This window comes from Pocillopora verrucosa, chromosome 2 (assembly GCF_036669915.1).
Source record: "Pocillopora verrucosa isolate sample1 chromosome 2, ASM3666991v2, whole genome shotgun sequence".
Lineage (NCBI taxonomy): Eukaryota > Metazoa > Cnidaria > Anthozoa > Scleractinia > Pocilloporidae > Pocillopora > Pocillopora verrucosa.
The window spans coordinates 19,362,174-19,377,363 of record NC_089313.1 but is presented as its reverse complement, the minus strand read 5'-3'; the positions used below and the strand labels follow the sequence as shown (position 1 = coordinate 19,377,363).

The following is a 15,190-nucleotide window of genomic DNA, read 5'->3' as shown; positions in this document are numbered from 1 at the left end:
GGGCAATAATAAAGTATGGTGTTTTGTCTTAAAAGAAAGTTCCTTGAAACGTGACCTGTGACATGAAGATTAAAATGTTTTGGCCATTTACTCTCAGTTTTCATCTAACTATAAGGTTTACTGGTTATAGATCACCTATCACAGCTTAATGCTGCACTTTTGTTGGTTTGTTTCCAACAGATTCAGCTGGGGCATTTAGATTCTTTGGTTTTGAAGGGTTGTTCCATGATGTTCACTGATGGATGGAACATCATCTGACAAGAAACCCAACAAAAACTCACCAAAATGGAGGAAAGAAATGCAATAAGCACACACACACAAGACAAACAAACAAACATGCAAAACAACACAAAAAAGCAAACCAAAACAACAGGGACTGTCACGCTTTTTAATGTGATATCCTCAAAGATGCTACCACACTACTACCTAAAATGTGAAAAGTGGAAAGAAAGAAAAATGTCATTTAACACTGGAACTCTCAGTATAAATATTGTTTTATTAAGAACATCAGTATAAATTTTTGGCATACATTCAAGTAAAAAGGGAAAACAATTTTTGGAGTATTCAGGCTTATAAATGTAATACCTTAAAATGTTCCAACTACCACTATAATTGACTGTTGATGCAGATTAGCTGAGTATAATTTAGTTTTACATGAAGAGCGTGGTGAAACTGCTGGTGGAAATTTTCACAATTCCCTGTGCTCTTAACATGAAAGTCTAATATTCCTAATTTTTTAAATCAATTTTCTGTTTGTCTCCTCATATATCAAAGTCTGTGTTACTTTGTATTCTTTCTCCTCTTTTTGTGATGCCTTCCAGCTGCGGCATTACTTTCACCTTGAACACACAATAGCATACATTAGTTATGCCTGTTTTGCTATACACTTCTTAATTTTTTTCCAGCATAGAGAATTAAGAACTACATCAGTACTGTTACCTGACTTAAAATATCAATTTGCAAGCAAGTCCTCTGATATTTAAAAGGTCTCTCCATTTCTTTGTTGCAAAATGTTCAAATTTTATCAGGAGATTTTTCTAGCCTTCCCAAACACACCTCTGTCTATAAAGCATATGCCAAAATCAAGAAAAATTTCAAAATTGAATTCTAACAATCTCTTTAACTAGTGTTATATCAAGATAACACCATTGATGATGATGATACAGTGAGTTTGTTGTGACTCACAGGCACGAAATGAAAATTTTCATCATCAAAGCACAATCCTTGCTCTGATACTTGTAAACAATTTCTTAATGACAGAAATAGGTAACTGCTTTTACAACCAGAAAATAACAATCTTTAAAATAGTTTTACATGATTTAACTTACCATTCACTTGAGAAGGAGATGACGTTGACAACTGAGGAACTCTATGTGTCCACATAGCACCACACTGTTTGTTTGGACACGTCTTCTGAGCTCTGTTGGGTTTAATCAAACAACACAAGGATTTTTTACCAGCAGATTAAGGGTTCCTCAAAAGACCTAAATCTACTAAGCTAGATCAGCATCTGAGATCCTGCCTTACAATTCTTTACTTCTCTATCAAAATTGTTATCTCCTTAAACACAAAGTTCAGCTGGCTCTTCATCCTGACAATAATTCTTCCCATGTGAACATTCCAATCTTTTTTTTTGAAGGATGCAACTATACCCTTTCGTTTCCAAGATTCAAAATTGTCTATCCTTACTCTGCTTTACATTTTGTATAATTAGTTGCCAGAATTTAGAGTTTAATCAAGTTACGTTCCCAAGTTCATGTTTTTCCTCATTTTCATTGCCTATACTGTACTGATATTTTAGAGCAGAATTACTTCTTCATGATGTGTGAGAGTGAAATGGTTAAAATGTTTATTTCATGATGTGTCACTTTTAAACTTCAAGGGTTACATAAATGTCTAATCAAAGTACTCAAATACATCAGTCTGAACACACTACCTAAGCTGGCTCTATTCAAAGTGATCACTAAATCTCACTACATTTGATCCAAAGTGCACCACACCTCACACTTGTAATCTGTATTTTTTTAAAAATGTACATTAATTACCTTCCATTAAAGAAGCGAGCTGCACAATGATTATGAAGCTTGCCATCACACTGAGTGCAACACTGTCCCTGACATAAAATTAAACAGTCGCACTTCAAAAGTGGTTTGTCAAAAGATAAAAGAGATAAACCCTTGCAAAATCTAACAACTATCGACCAAAAACAGTATGAGTAGAGGCACTAACCCTTACAGCTATGTCATGACAAATCATACAGTCCACTATTTCATCTTCATAAACTCGCTTTAGATATGGACGTAGTTCCAACATTGCTCTTGGTCCTAGAGAGTATGACCCTGAAAACTGAAATGAAAAAAACCAGTTCCATGAATTGAATACTGTTCATATATATTCTGTTGTGATGTCAGAGTTAGTTCCTGTCACTAGCAACTGTTTCTTTTTTTTCAACAACTACATCTACCTTTGACTGAAGAATCATATGGCTTGGTCAAATGTGAAAGCCATCAAGTAACCTTTGAATCCAGTACCAAGATCTACTGACAATTCTACAAACTAATGATCATCAATTCCTCTCTACAGCATCCCTTAGAATATTTATAGTCCTTGATTTATAATTTTATTTATCATCATCACCTATCTGCCACTCTTAAAATTCTTAGGAGAAACTATTTCCTTATAACTTTGGAAAATCAGAGAGTTGATTAAATTTAAGTCTCAACATTGTTAATAAGTATGGACTGACCTCTGACATCCATTTATCTTTAATAAGTCTTTCAACCAGGTTCTCAGCATGAGTCATACTCATCTTTATTTTGATGGTTTTCTCCAACTCATGTGCAGCATTGAGTATCTCCACAGATGATGCCAACCCACCTGGAGAGGCAACTATCAGGTCCATCTGCACAGACATACAAACACAAGCTTTGAACCTAAGTGTTTTTCCATAATTCAAGCATTACTTATTCATGAAGCAGCTTTGAAGGGAAAACATTCATATCATTGAAGTCATCTCATATTCGTCTGTTTGGTCCTTGAAGGTTATGAAAATTTTCATATCTGAACCAAATTCAATTTGTTCATCTGCATAGAATTAGGAAAAGTTAATTTCAAGATGCTCTTATATCGTGGTAAATGAATTCTACATGTATTCTTACAGCTTTCTTGAAGAATGCAATATCACTTGGAGAAAAATCTGTGGCCAGTTTTGAAGCGTCGTCCTCTGTAGTATTGACCTTGGGAGGAAGGAACAGATAGTTCCAACAATTATTTCCCTGAAAGCATGCAGTTTTTCCTTCTTACATACCTTGTGTAAACACAACACCGTCATATTAGAACTTTCATTAAAAAACTTATTTCCTATATTTAGAATTGGTGTAGCAAAATGAAATAAAAATATCGCATTCCTTTATTGATTACTGCAAGATACAAAACAAAACAAAACAAATAGCATGCCACAATCCCGTTGACCTGAAGCATTTTAGTCTCCATTTAAATTGGCTGTTAGTTTGCAGCTCCAGTCTGATTGGTGCAAGATACACAAAAAAGAAAATAAACAAAAACAACAATAACAAAAAAAAAACAAAAACAAAAACAATGTGATTGGTCCCTGCAATTTAAAATTTGTGATCTGTGTATTGCAAGACACTCAAAATTATTTTTAGCAAAAAAAAAAAAAAACCAAATCAGGGTGCTTTAGTGGGTAAAAAAAAGTTGCAGAGGCCTGTCGTGTTGAGTCAACGATCATAAATAAAAAAGTTTCCAACACAACAACAATCACCAACACATTACCAAACCGAAATGGACGGCTCCATCTTCTTCCGAAACTCCTCGTCTAATCTCCATGAAGAAAGGTTTCAAATTTTTGTTAACAGTTGCTAAGAATGCTTCAAAATCTTCTGGAAGGCTTTCATCTGAAATCGTTTTAAAACGCTTGATGAGGTTATTTCTAACGTATGATAAATTTCGACCAGTATTCGTGCAGATTTTCTAAAACTAATATAAGGTAGGAAAAGCAACTGAGACCTTTTTCTTACCTCCAAAGACGCTGTAAGATTTCTGGTAGAGAGTCTTAGTCTCCTTCTCAGAAAGAAACTGTTTAGACATCAGGCTTTTCAAGAAAAGTCGATGGGAGTCTCTCATCGTGATTCGATTGAACGAACTGCGCAAGAGAGCAAGAGGTTGTTAATTTCACTAAGACGGAAGTCAGATAAAGGCGGGAAATTCAAACAGGTGAATCCTGGGAAGTATATATCCGGGATATGTAGTACATTTATTGAGTACCAGTCTCTCGGAAAAACCGAGCGAGCCAAAATGGCGGCCACCAAAACCTCTGTCCCTGCGAACAATCCACCTTTCGACGTTCCCGGCTGGTAAGGTTTTAGAGATCACCTGGTTTATTATTTGGTGATTATATGAACACACAAATGATATCTCTCTCAGGGCAGGAAAACCACCACAGGGACTTCATCTAGATGTTATGAAACAGACGAATTTAGTGGAGGTAAACCTCTTAGATCAAAACAAATACCAAAGATCATGCTATAGACACAAACACGTGTTAAGTTTTATAGCTCAATTATTGAGAAGTAAGCTACTCTTTTTTCAGAATTCAACAACGCAACACAATACGGTAGTTTTGTTGTGGATTATACAGTGCTTTAGTTAATTTAAAGTCATATTGAAGGATTTATATCCATTAAAACATTAAGCTGAATTATACATGCATTTTGATTGATTGCTAGTTATATACATTGAAGGACAGACGCACATATCGTGTCACCACGAACGAAGTTTTGCTCCCTTCCATAAAACAATTAGACTCCATGGTTATGTGCTTCTGTTCTGCAATAATCGTGAAGATGTCATTGTGTGTTAGAACAGCAGTAGTATGTGCACTCTTGTGCTACTTTTTTGTTCTTCAATCAATTACTGAAAAGATGCACTGTAACTTGGAATTTCTCTGTCATTTACTATGGAGAGTCTGGGGAAAAATAAAGTTAAAATGTCCATGAATGAATTTGATACATTGCACTAGAACAGACTGTGCTTCCATATCAGCTGGTTTGCATAGTTTAAATGTGCTAGATCAGCAGTGGGCGAGCTTTAGGCATCTCATCTTGAGTGTAGATGGGTGTTATTACTCCTCAGACAGACTTACAGAGTAATCTTTAAGCTTTGATTATGACACTGGGAGAGATACTAACCCATATGGTTGGTCATGAACAAGAGCCAAATATTTTCTTGTTATTTCATGCCAAGGAACTGAAATGACTGCCAAGATTAGTGGGTCACTTGGCACAATAAAATAAACCTTTTGAAATATTTTTGGTGACAACATGATTCATTTCTATGATTACTAATTATGCTCTTTTAGTTTTGTCATGAAAATATTTATGCAATTTTGAATATATCTTGATATAGAAACTGATTATTGATCAGAAGCCATACTACTTATTTGGAAGAAACAAAGAGGCTTGTGATTTTAATTTGGAACATACATCATGTTCCCGAGTCCACGCAGCTCTGGTCTTTCACAAACACCTGAATAGATCATTTTTGATTGATCTTAAAAGCAGTGAGTAGCTTTCAGTGTATAAGGTATAAATCTGAGAGAAGTTCTGCAAGCTTAATCAAATGTCCCCAACTAGTCAAATGTAACCTGTCTTATTCTTTCTCATTACTTACTTGTTAGCTAGTGTTGAGAAGACAGCGTCCCTGTAGTTGTTATTTCTTATTTCTCATTTCCTTCTCTGTTGAAGCCTTAATTTTGAAATGTTAAGGAGAAGTAAGGTGCTGATCATTCACTGATAGGAGTTTTTTAGTTCATAATACTGAGGCAAGGTCAGAAACAGTGTACTAAGGCAGTCCAATTGATGAGGCTGATATTAGGAGGCCCTTAAACTCTTCTGACTGTTATGAAAGGGCAATTTGTACAACTTGTTAAAAATTTTACAGGCCGGGACTATTTTACAATAATTCTTAACAAAGATGTGTTTTTGGTTTCTGTTTTCATATTCTTCAGCACACGGTACTTTTATCGGCACAATACGTTTGGAGCCTCAAAAACCAACACAAGTTCAGGTAGATAGTGTGATAAGGTTTGGTGCATCTTCAAGAAGCTATGTTCTACGAGAAAAGCCAGCAATTCCAAATACTGGACTTAAACAAGCAGATGATTCAGGAAAAATGGAGGATGATAATGAAGAAAGTTCAAAAGGAGGATTACTGGGACTTCCTGAATCAGACACAGAATTAGATGTGAGAATTAACATTTTGATTTTCTTTCAAACAACTACTTCAAAACCTGTAGTGAGAAAACCTTAAATTAATCCTCCCCAAGCTAACATTGGTATGCGCATTCTCCACTCTGTTCTTCATTGATTTCCTAGAGTACTGATCAGGAGAATTTGTGTAACAATCAAGGGATTATTCAGCTGTTGATCATTTCATTTATTCTTTTGACATTGATTCAGGGGTGATATTGTAAGAAGAAATAAAATGCTGGTCACTCGTAAGGGTCAGTGAGTTGAACAAACACCCTGTTTTTAGTAAACATAAGTCTGAGTCATGGATGTTTCCTTTATTATTTATAAAAAAGAGAACCTATACTCAGCTCACCCTTCTATAAAGTGAATGCAGAACCATATTAATTGATAATTAATATATATTTTTAAAAGTCTGTCAACACAAGCAGCTAGTTTGCAAAGTTCAGACCAGCCTTTTATGTATTGAGAGGTCAAAAAGGTGAAATTTGGTAGTTAAGCACTCAGTGAACCAAGAGCATATTCAAGATAAGTAAGCTGGTAAATAAACCACAAGGGCAGTGTATCTGATTGTCAATGACCAAGTACACTATGCAAAAATACATTGATTACCACCATATTTATAAAATTCAATGACCAACATTGTGTCCTTTTATTTGCTTGAAATTGTACCAGTAACTGTGATAAAAAAAATTGTTTCGGGAAAATATTTGCCTATGAGACGCACCCAAACTTTGGCAGTAATTTTTAGTAGAAATTAGTAATATCTTGAAAAAAACAATATGCCTTATAACCGAATAATTACAGTATTTTTACTTATGTCTGGTAACATCTCACTGCTTTGGACATTTTGTGAAATGACTTAAATAACAGAAGATAATGTGTAAATTAATGTAAATAGCAATTGTAGATATAATTTTGTTCTTAGCTATGCTATATTTTTTGGATGGAAACAGGACTTAACAGAGTTTAACACAGCACATAACAAAAGGATTTCATCTCTTGGCATAGAGGAAGGAAGTACAAAGTTAACAGGTGTCACGTCCTTAAAACGGAAACGGAGGTCCTCATTATCTGTCCAGTTTAGAGAAGGAGAAGAAATTATTAATCCAGGTAAAGATCTAGGTCGAATTGATTAATTTTGACATTGAATACCTTCTGATATAAAAAATCAGGTTGGTGTATGAATTGCTTATGAGGATTCAAACTTTTACTAGTTCCAAGTGGGTGGGTGTATTTTCTACCAGCTATGGTGCAGAGTTCACTGCCAGGATACATTACACATTCAGATACTTTAACATTCAGTGTCCTAACAACTGTAAGGGTAGCAATGTTAAAAGCAACTTATGTAGAGACAGAGTTCAAAATAACTGGAACTTGGCTATCAAATTAATTTACACAATGAAATATTGAAAAAATTTAATGGTATTTATCACAAGCGTAAGACGAAGAAAACCTCAGCCTATAAAATCAGATGCTCCACTAACTGAGATTTACATGTATGCTGAGTTCACAGGTTTACTTATAGCCTGGTCTTCTAAATATGATCAGATTACTGATTCAGCATCTTACTTTCATATTACTTTCATATTCAGACATTCCTAAGAAGTATCTTTGTTCATAATCTGTAAAAGTTGAGTTCACTCAGAAACATTGAAAACAATAACTCCACTTGATTTTTTTTCTTATTTCAGAGGATATTGATCCCACAGTGGGAAAGTTCAGAAATATGGTTCAAACATCTATTGTTATTCCAAACAAGGTACTGTACATTTTAAATGTTAATTTTTATCTGGTCATATATCATGGTCATTGGTAAATTATCTTATCTTTTACTGGAGCTGTTGAAGGGAGAGCTAGATGCAACCTCTGCCTAAAAGAAAAATTCCTGATAATTTACCGACCTGACCTCTCATCACTAAATAAGCGTAACAAACTTGTATCTTCACGCCGACACAGAAACAAAGCGTTGCTACGCAACAGCTGAACTTTAAAGTTTTTAAGTTTACTTCATATTATGTAAATTTTCCTGATATATACACGATAGTCACATGAATATTCTTTCATTAAATCCCTGAAGAGTGAAGCGATTCACAAAACAGGCTTGTCGGGAAAATGTAGTTGCGTCCTTTTTTCCTCTTAAAAGATTTATTCTGCTCTGCTTCAATGTATTGAGCACTGTTCCACGGGAAAATCGACTTGCAGACTCCCTGTATATATATATATATATATATTTATATATATATCTAAGTGTAAAGAAAATATTAAGGCCAATGTTTGATGGGGTTATATCTTAGTGTAAGGAAAAACTGAAGAAAACAAAAGATAAAAATCAATCTAACTGCAAAGCTTTAAAGCTGAATCTAAAATGTATACTAATTCTTGGTTAGCTTGATCATCTTTTGAACAGTGCAGTCAGGGCTCTTTCTCAGTATTTCAGTTAGACTGTTGTTTTACAGAAAATGCGAGGACCAGTTTCACCAGTTGGAAGCCTTACAGAGAATATTACGCGCCGCCTCCAAAGCTTTCCTTACTCTCAGGGTCTCTACTCCAATCTCCCTGGCACAGGAGGTGTACCAGAACCCACCAGCCCTACCTCACCCACTGCACAACATAAACCTCGAATGTCTATCACATCAGCCCCTGATGTATCCTCACCAGAGCTGGCTGAGGTCCCTGTCCATCATGCTCCAGAGCCCATCCCTACTGGGCCTGTTGTGCAAAATGCAACAATGATAATTGCAGAAGCCCCTAAAAAGAAGAAGTATGCTAAGGAAGCTTGGCCTGGAAAGAAACCAACGCCTTCTTTGCTCATTTAGCAACTATTTATAAGAAGACTTTTTAGCTTATTTCAAGATTCAAAATGGTTGAGTCTAGAGTTCATGTTTCATGCCAAGAAATCTTTAGTTTTAAACTTAGTGGAACATAGCTGTACTGTATCATGGGCCATGTCATGGCTTATGTCAAGCAAGATACAGAGACTAAAAGCACAGATTAAAGAGACTCCTGGATGCATTTTACATTCTCTCTTTGGCAACATGAGATAGGAACTACGAACACAAAATACTAGTGAGAGCTACAGAGTGTTTGGCATAAACACTTCAGCAGTAGAACAGTTACTGTTCATGGTGTGACATTTGGTTTGTGCATAAGGAAAGTCTGGTTTACCAAAAATTTCCTGGTTGGCACCCAGAAGGAGTTGGTATTCATCATTGTCACAATTATTTCCCCATCTGGAACTGTGTACAAGAACTAAAAAAAAATTAGGGATGTACAAAAATATTATAACATTTTATTTTTAGCAGATTATTAACTGAAGACTTAGAAATGGTTTTTGCCGTAGGAACTTTTTGAATTTTACGTGCAAATAAATTGGCCTGAGACATTTACAAAGTGAGCAACTCACAGTGTTATACACTCTATGGAGCTTTGTTTGGCAGAGGTTTGTTTTGTTCCCCTTCCCCTCCTGGCCCTGAAGTTCAAAGCTGAGAAGTCGAGGTGAGAATCCAATTTGGATTGGACATGGATGGACTAAACAATAAGGCTTCTTCATAACTCTTTTTATTTCATTAACAATTAGTTGAAATAAAGTAATCCTTCAGTTTCCAATCTAATGAATTAAGTTTTACTTCATCCTGTATGTATAAACTTTAACTTTTCATATATTGAACGTATGGCAAGCACAATTTCAGCCAAAGTCCTCATCATGACCCAAAGGTCACACCCATAAAATATTCCTTGAAAAACACATGACTGTTGCATGCTTTTTTTCCAATAATGTTTACATATTCCAGGTGATACTCTTTCCAAGTCTTTCAAAACCTTATGCCAATTTCATGAAACATTGATTCAGACAGTTTCTGGAACTAGGGGGGAAACCATAACTGGTTTGATTCTTCATCTTGAAGTAATTTGCTGTCAAAATTATGCTTGTTAATTTGTTTGCCAAATAATTATGCCAATAACTCCACCAACGATCGCAATAATAACAAGTAAAATGCACATCTTCTTACGGGCTGATTTCTGTGAAAGGAAAAAAAAATCTGAAGTTCAGTATTTGCACATGTTACTGAAACAATTGCCTCAATACTTTCAAATCCTGTTTGACAGTCTCCCCTTACTTATCAGGAACATTGATAAGTTCAATTCCAGTTAAAACCCTTGAGACAGAGAAAACCAGTTAGCTCTCAAATATAAAGAGATTCTTCCATGGAAATTGCACACCAACCATTTTTAGTATTGAGTTGCCATGCATGAAAAAACAAATGATTGAGCACAGTGAACAAATGAGTTTGATGCATTGCAACAATTACATAAGAATTGTTCCAGCACTTTCCATGGTATGATGTTTCTTTTCATACATACTAAGATTTTTTCACATTTCATTTCAAAGATTGGAGTGAATGACTGAAAATACACCATTTGTCCAAGCCATGACACAAATAATAGTACTTCACACTGCAAATCTCAGTATTTACGAAATAAAAGAGGTAACCTCCAAAGGAATGATATCCTGTTCTGGAAATTAGCAATGCTTACAGTCAATTTATACTCAAAAAAACCTGTTTTGGTTCTGAAAGCTACATGAGTCAGTCTTGTACCAGCAGACTATCACAAGGATATGCTTGCCCTAAACAATGATATCAAAAACAAACTTTCTAAATTTTTTTGATCCTTAACCGCTGCCTTACCTGGTATACACTGGCCTTACTGAGTTGGACATTAGCTCCCTCCACATAATTTTGTGCTTGTTCAACATTTGCTTCTATTGAATCTAAAATTAGAGCATACAAAAACATTTCAATCTTTTGTCATTCATTTTAGACATGGGCCTTTGGCTCAGATGTAAGGGTAACCTCATTGCATAATGTGAAATTGACAAGTTGCTTCATTAATTGATTGAATTCAATGTGAAAATCTCTAATTATATAGTATTTTAACTGGCTAGTTGATTCCAAAACTGCAAAAGGCTGTGTCATTTCTCCATCTGTTATATAAACAAATCAGAAAATTACTAAAAACTACATTCAAAACTTGACAAGATTATCTTTTTACCAACAAGATCTCCTTGTTCATAAACCATAGTTGCTAAGTCTCGGAATATTTCATTGATGTCTAGAATATCTCCCTACAAAATGAAGAAAGTAAAATACTTCAGCATAACTTGCATGGCCTGTATACAGCCAACCCTCCACTTAAAAGATTGCACTCAGGTAACAGTTCCAGAGTTTTACACAAATGTCAATAAATACATATCAAGTTATGAATAGAAACAAGAAGTTGGATTTTGTATTCTTTTGCACAATTTAATTGAATTGTTGCCAAACTTCACCTTTTAGTTGCTTATTTTATAGATTGAAATAACAATATAACCCAGACTTACTTCTATCTGTCGGATTCTGTCCTCTCTGTCTCTTATCAGTGATTGATCAATGTCAATCTGCATGTCCAACTGCTCTTGCTCTTGCCTGGTGTCAATGGTATTAGAATTGGATAAATTAAATAAGCAGAGATAAGGATGGTTGAAAATGTAGCAATGGACTGCCCAGAGGAAATCTTCCAAATTTGAAGCAATTTTCCACTAAAAATGAGGAAGCAAGGGCCATTTACAGGGAGAAACTATTTTGTGTCATTCTAGAACAACCCATGTACAACAAGTTAGAAAATATATTAAATGGGAAGGTTTAGTATCCAAACTTATGCAATGTTTACATTTTTTCTAATTGCCATAAAGTTATGGACAGAATGGTTGCCAGAAACATGAAGGAAAAATTGTCTTTTGCCTGCACTAGGAAATTAAAAATAGTTCAAGTAATTTTTTTATCATTATCATAATTTCTATGAGAAATGTGTAAATTCTCTATATTTACCTCCTACGATCATCCTCCATTAAGCCACTTTTCTCATTTCCAAACTCATCATCTCCATATCTTCTACTATCTTGCCTCTGTGGTTAACACATAAATTACCACAATCAGTAAAGGGTTTCTAAAAGTTTCAGTCCAGCTAACTGTAATTTAAACAAGGTTAAAACCAAGTCAGTGCTGTCAGCTGTGACTTGATTGCCATGGCGACCTCCTTACTACAGAGAAGTTGCTTCTCTGCACACACCCCCCCCCCTCTAAAACTGATCAAAAAAAGGTAGGTGTTGCTAAAAACTGGATGATGCAAGGTATAATATAAAAAATTCATCTATTGAAAAGAATTTATGTTGGTTGATGATAGAAAAAACTGAATTGAGAGTTGTTACTTGAGCAATATTCACATGTTAGACTGTCTCATAATAAAACCAAAAAGTAAAAAAACAATTTTCTGATCACCTGTGAAAGTCCTGTTGAGCCCACCAGAAGCTTCTCCTTTTCAACCACTTTCTACAAGGGATAACAGCAGACAGGATTATAATAAAAAACTGGTCAAAACATTCTTTGTTTCTTGTAACAACTATAATAATTATTGGAGTATATGATTGTGTATAATTATATAATCATCATGTCAAGCAATTGAAGAAAGCAAAACGGTGGCAATTATCCACTACTTACATTTTGAACAGAGTAGTAACGTGAAACTGAATCTCTGAAATCTCCCTTTAATCTTTCATGTTGTAATCGCTGTTGCCTCTAAGTGTAAAATAAAAAAGAAAAATACAATAGTCTACAAGCAAGCAAATGCTAAAAATAGTATTAGCTCGGTTAATAGTATGTCAAAACATGACATTAGTTCTTAATTTAGCTTGTTTCTTTTTTCAAAATAAGGGTAAGTACCAAACTTTTAAAAAAAGATAAATTTTTTTAATTGTGCAAATGAAACTTGTTTTTATACAAAATATTTAGTGACTAGTCTCGTTTCCAAAAGTAAGAGTTTTTGGAACTTGAAAACGACTCAATTAAGACACTACAGTCAATTTGGAACATTGAAAGGTCAAATCTTTACACCTTATTGGAGCAAAAATACCTCAATAAAGGAAGTTTCTATCTATTTTAACCAAAAAAGCTGACATTAACATGAATGAACTGTTATTTGCTCAAATTGCCACTTACCACTGTAGGACTATTTCCAACGCAATAAGAACTCATCTGTTTCAACATGGCAGTTGTTTTACCAGCAAGGTCATTTGTAGCTTTCTGTATTCTATGACTGTAAAGAGAAGAGAATTGTCAGGCTAATGGAGGATACTAAGAGTACAACTCTCATTGACTTCTTTTGAAACACTACCTCTCCTCTCAAGGTTGAGTTCCTTTTCCAAGGGTTGGCCAGGTCCATAAGGGTTCAACAGGACAACAGGCCACAGATTTCACCATCAGGTTTCTTAGCTTTCCTTATGTCTCATCATCAAACTTGTAACAATTAAATTTATTATATTTTTTTCTTTTGCTGATGGTAAAGCTATATGTGGTATATGAAACATTTTATCAACAAAGACAGAAATCAACTTACAGTTTTTCCTCTTGACCATCTTTTCCTGCTGTTAACTGTTTAAAGATGCGCTCCAATGCAGCAGCTAAAGTGGAAATCAAAATAAATTCAGAATTATCATACATTACAATTATTAGTGGCAGATTAATGTCACATGTAGTGTGAGACGTTAAAAGACAATAGCGCAACTAAGGCACTTAAAAGTATTGATTAAATAACCAGTTATTGGATACTTACTGTTGTTGTTAATTTGGAAGATGTTGCTACTAACATTGTCACTGAGAATCTGAAAATTTTCACCTAAATCACCTGAAATAAACAGAACAAAGAAATAATAAAGGAATGACTGTGCCTAGTGTATACTGAGTATGCTTGTCATTGTTACATCATTTTCCAACTTTACCTTCTGAGTATCTGGATGATGGCCTGTCAAAATTCACTCTAACACCTGAAGAAAGGGTACCATATGAGGGACTACCAAATTCACCACGAGACATGGTTGCAGAATAAACTATAAATTCAGAAATGAACAGAAAGGTTTACTCTATATGTTACTGACAACTAAAGTTAAGAATAAAATGTAAGCCTCACTCTAAACCATTAATGTCAATTTGTATGTTTGGTAGAGACACCAATCAGACATAAACCACACCACAGTATTAGTTTATACTGCTATTGTATTGTCAAAATGTTCCTTTTGGACCCGTTAACAAGGCACCTTTTAACAATTGAAAATGTACAGGTTTTAATTGGTTTCTGAGGTCATTACCACAACCAGGAAGTAAAATAAGGCTTTTACTCAAACAGAAACTTACGTTTTACCAATGCCATCTTTATTTTAAAATAATTTTATGGTCTTATACCTTCTTTCATATTCCACTTGATATTCTTTGGGCAAGGAGAAGTTGTTCAAGTTCTGTGACTCAAAAACTCCCACATTGCAAATATATCAAAACTTGCATTGCTCGTAAAAACAAACCCTTGGCAATAAAAAGGCTACAAAATGTAATGAGATAAAATTGATTTTCAGTTTCATAGCGTAACTGCTTGTTGAGTCCTGCTAATCGACAACATCACGTGATAATATGCAGGCGGATCGTTCTCCTGGAGTCAGCAAAAACAGAAAAAACACCTGATTTTTCACAGTACACTTTAACCCCTCACTTACCACAACAAAGCAAAAGCAAAGACAAATAAATTATGTTCGGACAAGCTTGCAACGGGCAACAAACATCCTGAAAATACAAGCATGTTTTTGCGGATGAAAACGAAAGGGCTACAAACCTTAACCGGAATCGTGTCTAGCTACGAATTTCCCGATCTCTTCAAGAATCTAGAAGCAGTGATGTATAACCTCAACCAGTAGTCCTCTAAATTTAAAGGTGATTTATTGAACTTGATCTTCGGAAGAATACAAGTTATCTAATCGACAACCGTGCAAGACCTGCGCCATTTCGCAACGAAAGACTTTTACTTAACCAGTACATTATGTAAGCTTCACGAGACATCCT

At 34.8% G+C, this 15,190-nt stretch overlaps 3 protein-coding genes across 4 annotated transcripts; 1 reads left to right on the top strand and 2 right to left on the bottom strand.

Annotated features, from left to right (window-relative positions):
- Positions 1-476: 476 nt before the first annotated feature.
- On the bottom strand, positions 477-4,204 carry LOC131790766 (non-structural maintenance of chromosomes element 1 homolog). The gene is made up of 8 exons (XM_059108037.2): positions 4,038-4,204; positions 3,793-3,914; positions 3,159-3,236; positions 2,747-2,902; positions 2,230-2,346; positions 2,046-2,113; positions 1,329-1,420; positions 477-839 (listed from the first exon to the last, which is right to left on the bottom strand). Exons 1-8 carry the CDS (start codon positions 4,141-4,143, stop codon positions 781-783), a joined length of 798 nt encoding a protein of 265 aa, XP_058964020.1. The 5' UTR covers positions 4,144-4,204; the 3' UTR covers positions 477-780.
- A 95-nt stretch (positions 4,205-4,299) lies between these two features.
- On the top strand, positions 4,300-9,875 carry LOC131790615 (nuclear inhibitor of protein phosphatase 1). The gene is made up of 7 exons (XM_059107844.2): positions 4,300-4,373; positions 4,444-4,504; positions 5,425-5,578; positions 6,026-6,261; positions 7,223-7,379; positions 7,961-8,028; positions 8,726-9,875. The coding sequence occupies exons 1-7, from the start codon at positions 4,315-4,317 to the stop codon at positions 9,083-9,085; spliced, it is 1,095 nt and encodes a 364-aa protein (XP_058963827.1). The 5' UTR covers positions 4,300-4,314; the 3' UTR covers positions 9,086-9,875.
- Positions 9,812-15,148, bottom strand: LOC131790616 (syntaxin-12-like). 2 transcript variants are annotated; one of them, XM_059107845.2, is made up of 13 exons: positions 14,964-15,148; positions 14,543-14,675; positions 14,083-14,190; positions 13,917-13,988; positions 13,701-13,764; positions 13,304-13,400; positions 12,806-12,883; positions 12,587-12,637; positions 12,137-12,213; positions 11,650-11,734; positions 11,322-11,394; positions 10,958-11,040; positions 9,812-10,289 (listed from the first exon to the last, which is right to left on the bottom strand). In XM_059107845.2, exons 2-13 carry the CDS (start codon positions 14,550-14,552, stop codon positions 10,200-10,202), a joined length of 888 nt encoding a protein of 295 aa, XP_058963828.1. In that variant the 5' UTR covers positions 14,553-14,675; positions 14,964-15,148; the 3' UTR covers positions 9,812-10,199. The 2 variants fall into 2 exon arrangements, with proteins under 2 accessions (XP_058963828.1, XP_058963829.1); XM_059107846.2 differs by lacking the exon at positions 14,543-14,675.
- Positions 15,149-15,190: the final 42 nt, after the last annotated feature.

Bases quoted from the DNA above. Each gene is read 5' to 3' on its own strand.
- LOC131790766 (XM_059108037.2), bottom strand. From the start codon at position 4,143: ATGAGAGACTCCCATCGACTTTTCTTGAAAAGCCTGATGTCTAAACAG. The intron at 2,903-3,158 runs GTAAGAATACAT...ATGTCTGTGCAG, and splicing joins TTGCATTCTTCAAGAAAGCT to ATGGACCTGATAGTTGCCTC. The intron at 1,421-2,045 runs GTAATTAATGTA...TAAACCCAACAG, and splicing joins GCTCGCTTCTTTAATGGAAG to AGCTCAGAAGACGTGTCCAA.
- LOC131790616 (XM_059107845.2), bottom strand. The intron at 12,638-12,805 runs GTAAGTAGTGGA...TATCCCTTGTAG, and splicing joins GTTACTACTCTGTTCAAAAT to AAAGTGGTTGAAAAGGAGAA. The intron at 11,395-11,649 runs GTAAGTCTGGGT...TTCATTTTGTAG, and splicing joins ACAGAATCCGACAGATAGAA to GGAGATATTCTAGACATCAA.
- LOC131790615 (XM_059107844.2), top strand. From the start codon at position 4,315: ATGGCGGCCACCAAAACCTCTGTCCCTGCGAACAATCCACCTTTCGAC. The intron at 4,374-4,443 runs GTAAGGTTTTAG...TATCTCTCTCAG, and splicing joins CCTTTCGACGTTCCCGGCTG to GGCAGGAAAACCACCACAGG. The intron at 5,579-6,025 runs GTGAGTAGCTTT...CATATTCTTCAG, and splicing joins TTTGATTGATCTTAAAAGCA to CACACGGTACTTTTATCGGC.